General features: G+C 46.2%; 1 protein-coding gene across 2 annotated transcripts; it reads left to right on the top strand.

Annotated features, from left to right (window-relative positions):
- The first annotated feature begins 260 nt into the window (after positions 1-260).
- On the top strand, positions 261-2,584 carry LOC135584385 (probable trehalose-phosphate phosphatase 6). 2 transcript variants are annotated; one of them, XM_065101932.1, is made up of 11 exons: positions 261-640; positions 729-869; positions 964-1,035; positions 1,130-1,222; positions 1,309-1,362; positions 1,448-1,549; positions 1,657-1,734; positions 1,815-1,884; positions 1,962-2,032; positions 2,125-2,217; positions 2,314-2,518. In XM_065101932.1, exons 1-11 carry the CDS (start codon positions 353-355, stop codon positions 2,377-2,379), a joined length of 1,128 nt encoding a protein of 375 aa, XP_064958004.1. In that variant the 5' UTR covers positions 261-352; the 3' UTR covers positions 2,380-2,518. The 2 variants fall into 2 exon arrangements, with proteins under 2 accessions (XP_064958004.1, XP_064958005.1); XM_065101933.1 differs by lacking the exon at positions 1,815-1,884 and having other exon boundaries at positions 2,314-2,584.
- Positions 2,585-3,145: the final 561 nt, after the last annotated feature.

Raw genomic sequence — 3,145 nt, 5'->3', positions numbered from 1 at the left:
TTATAGGGTGAAAAATAGTGCTACCGCCATTTGTTACGTGGCTTTTGGATTTGTTGGCGCTGCGGGTTCGACACGTCCGCATCACACGTGGACCCGACGCTGGCGCGTGCTGCGTTCGCCGCGACGTTGAAGGCGGCGGGCCCGACGGCCGCCAACCACCTGGGCGTGGGCCCCGGCCTTCGTCGCCTTGTGTTCTCCTCGCTCCCATAAATCCACCGCCCACGGCGACATCGCTCCGTCGCCAACTCCCCAATCTCAATCACTACCACCGCCCTACCAACCCTCAAAATCCTTAAAAATCCCATTTTTAGCGAAGGGAACGAAAAAGAACCGAACTTTACTCCTCGCCGCCATGACGAATCAGAATGTGGTCGTGCCGGAGGCAACGCCAGCTATCACGGTGGCGGCGGCAGCCAAACCCCCGGTCCTGTTCCCCTACCCCCCGCCTCGCGGTGGTGGCGCCTCCGCTGCAGCCGCTATCAGGAAGAAGCACCTTTCTCAGGTCGAGCTCGGCGAGAGCTGGACCAACGCGTGGCTGGAGACGATGAAAGCTTCCTCTCCCATCCACGCGAAGGTTGCGGCCAGCGCTGCCGCGGTGCCCATCATAGAGCGCGAACAGAATGAGCACTCAGCATGGATCGTAAGCGCTTATAGTTCAATTGCGTTCGTCCTTTAACCCAAAAAGGTCGGATCTCCCGATTGCTGATAGTCATGTTTTGCTGGAGCAGGTGCGGCATCCATCTGCTTTGAGTAAGTTTGAGCAGCTCATGAAAGCCACCAAAGGAAAGCAAATCGTAATGTTCTTGGACTACGACGGGACGCTGTCCCCCATCGTCGATGATCCCGACTCTGCATTCATGTCGGATGCAGTGAGTCTTCCATTCTTTCATCTCTTTATTGCGTGCCCCAATTCATCAAAAGATGATATTGTGATCATTCGATTGGTTGTCTTGGGAGTATCAGATGAGAGCTGCCGTGAAGGAAGTGGCAGGGTGCTTCCCCACCGCGATTGTGAGCGGGCGGTGCCGAAGCAAGGTGCAGTGAACACCCGACTCCAAGACATAACATGTGTCAGTAATGTCCGTCTCTCTGTTTCCTCTGCTCACCATTTGACTCCCATGATCTGTAGTTGTTTGACTTCGTAAAATTGACCGAGTTGTACTACGCTGGAAGCCATGGCATGGACATCGAAGTTCGCAAAGGAACTAAATACACCAAGAAGGTACCACTCATTTTCCCTGTTATTACATCAAAATCAAGAAAATTTCTCTCACACATTTATGCTTCCCTCTCGTCTTCGTTGTCCAGAAAAAAACTGTTCTCTTTCAACCAGCAAGCGAATTCCTGCCCATGATAAAGAAGGTTTGGTTCATCTTCCAAGTGTCTCTGATCTGTACATGAAACTATAGCATTATACATGATCACCAACATTTGCTTTCTCCTTCAGGTTCACAAAGCGCTGTCGGAGAAGACCAAACCCATTCCTGGTGCCAAGTTGGAGAACAACAAGTTCTGTGTGTCTGTTCACTTTAGATGTGTAGATGAAAAGGTCAGCCGTGAGCTCACACTCGAGGACCAACTGCTTGTTCCATGCCATCATGCATGGGAAACAAAATCTTTTCATCTTATCCTTCTCTCTGTATGAACTATATGCAGCATTGGAGTGTGCTGCTGGAGCAGGTGTGGTTAGTGTTGAAGGAATACCCCATGTTGCGGATTACTCCAGGGAGAAAGGTGAAGTGTTTCTCTCTCTTTTAGGAGCTTAACACCATAACATGGATGTGACTTGTGTTCCTCGTTCACTACATATTTAGGTACTGGAGATCCGTCCCATTATTAAATGGGACAAGGGGAGGGCCTTGCAGTTCCTATTAGACTCACTTGGTAAACGGAAGAGTAGCATTGGTTTGGTGTTCTAATTATTCCATTAACGAAGCATCAACTTCTTCTGATTCCTATAGGTTTTGCTGACTCCAAAAATGTATTGCCTGTTTACATCGGAGATGATCTCACCGATGAAGATGCTTTTAAGGTATACATGCAATCTCCATTTACTTTGTTTGCCTCTAAAGTTCATGAGTTAGTGATGTTGATAACAGGAAGAATGTGACGTGATTTTGTTAGGTTTTACGTGATAGAGGCCGAGGCATTGGGATCCTCGTTTCAGAGTTTCCAAAGGAGACGAATGCTTCTTATTTCCTGCGACGGCCCTCTGAAGTAATTAGTGTAACCTCATGTATTATACAGACAAATGGAAGTTTGTGTGCGGGGTGTGAAATTGCTGATGTGATCTTTGGATTATTATTATTATAGGTCATGGAGTTCTTACTTCGCCTGGTGGAGTGGAAGCGCCTCTCTTTGGAGGATGGCTTGGAGTAGTAAGCACGAAAGGGATGTGCCATGGCACTACCCCTTTAAAACTTTGGGGTATGCTTGGGATTGAATGAGATGGGACTTCATTTCATCCCGCGTTTAAGAATAAAATAAGAGAGAGAGAGAGAGAGAGCATTTCATTATCCTTTTCTTATTATGAGTTCTTTCGGGGTTTGAAAGCGCTGCAAAAAACTTGGCTTTCCTGCCCCTCAATGAAGCTAAATTTTGTAAGTAGAACTATGTACAATGGAGAAACAAAAGTTGGCTTTCTTGATCTCTCTGCAATGGAGAGAGAAATAACATGTTGTTCTTAGGGTAAACTAATTTACTTTATGTTTGGAAACTGAAATATATACTTGGATTTGTGTGTGGAATATATGGCAAGTTCATCTTAAGAGACTTGTCAGTAGTTGCAACGTCCATAAGCAGGCAAATTCTTTTCTTCTTCGAGTCTCCCTTCAGTCGGAATGTCACTTTCTTCAGTCTCTTTCTGATGCGTTGTAAAAGGAAGAAGAAACCCACACCCTGAAGTCGTCTTTTTAGTTTCCCATTTTGGTCCCTCTTTGGTGAAGAGAAAAAGGTAGGATCTACGAATTCTGATTGGAATAAGCGTTTCCATCAGCAGCCAATTACGTGTCTCCTCTCCTCACCTGAATCTCCATAAACCCTTCTCAGAATCATGTTCTTTTGCTCCATTTATGCTTTGTACTTGTGTTGAAGTCATATTTCAGTCTTAAAACCTACAAAAATTAGCAGCATACTTAGTTTCATC

The sequence above is a fragment of the Musa acuminata genome, chromosome BXJ2-4, assembly GCF_036884655.1.
Source record: "Musa acuminata AAA Group cultivar baxijiao chromosome BXJ2-4, Cavendish_Baxijiao_AAA, whole genome shotgun sequence".
NCBI lineage: Eukaryota > Viridiplantae > Streptophyta > Magnoliopsida > Zingiberales > Musaceae > Musa > Musa acuminata.
The sequence above is the reverse complement of the archived record's forward strand: the minus strand, read 5'-3'. Positions and strand labels throughout refer to the sequence as shown.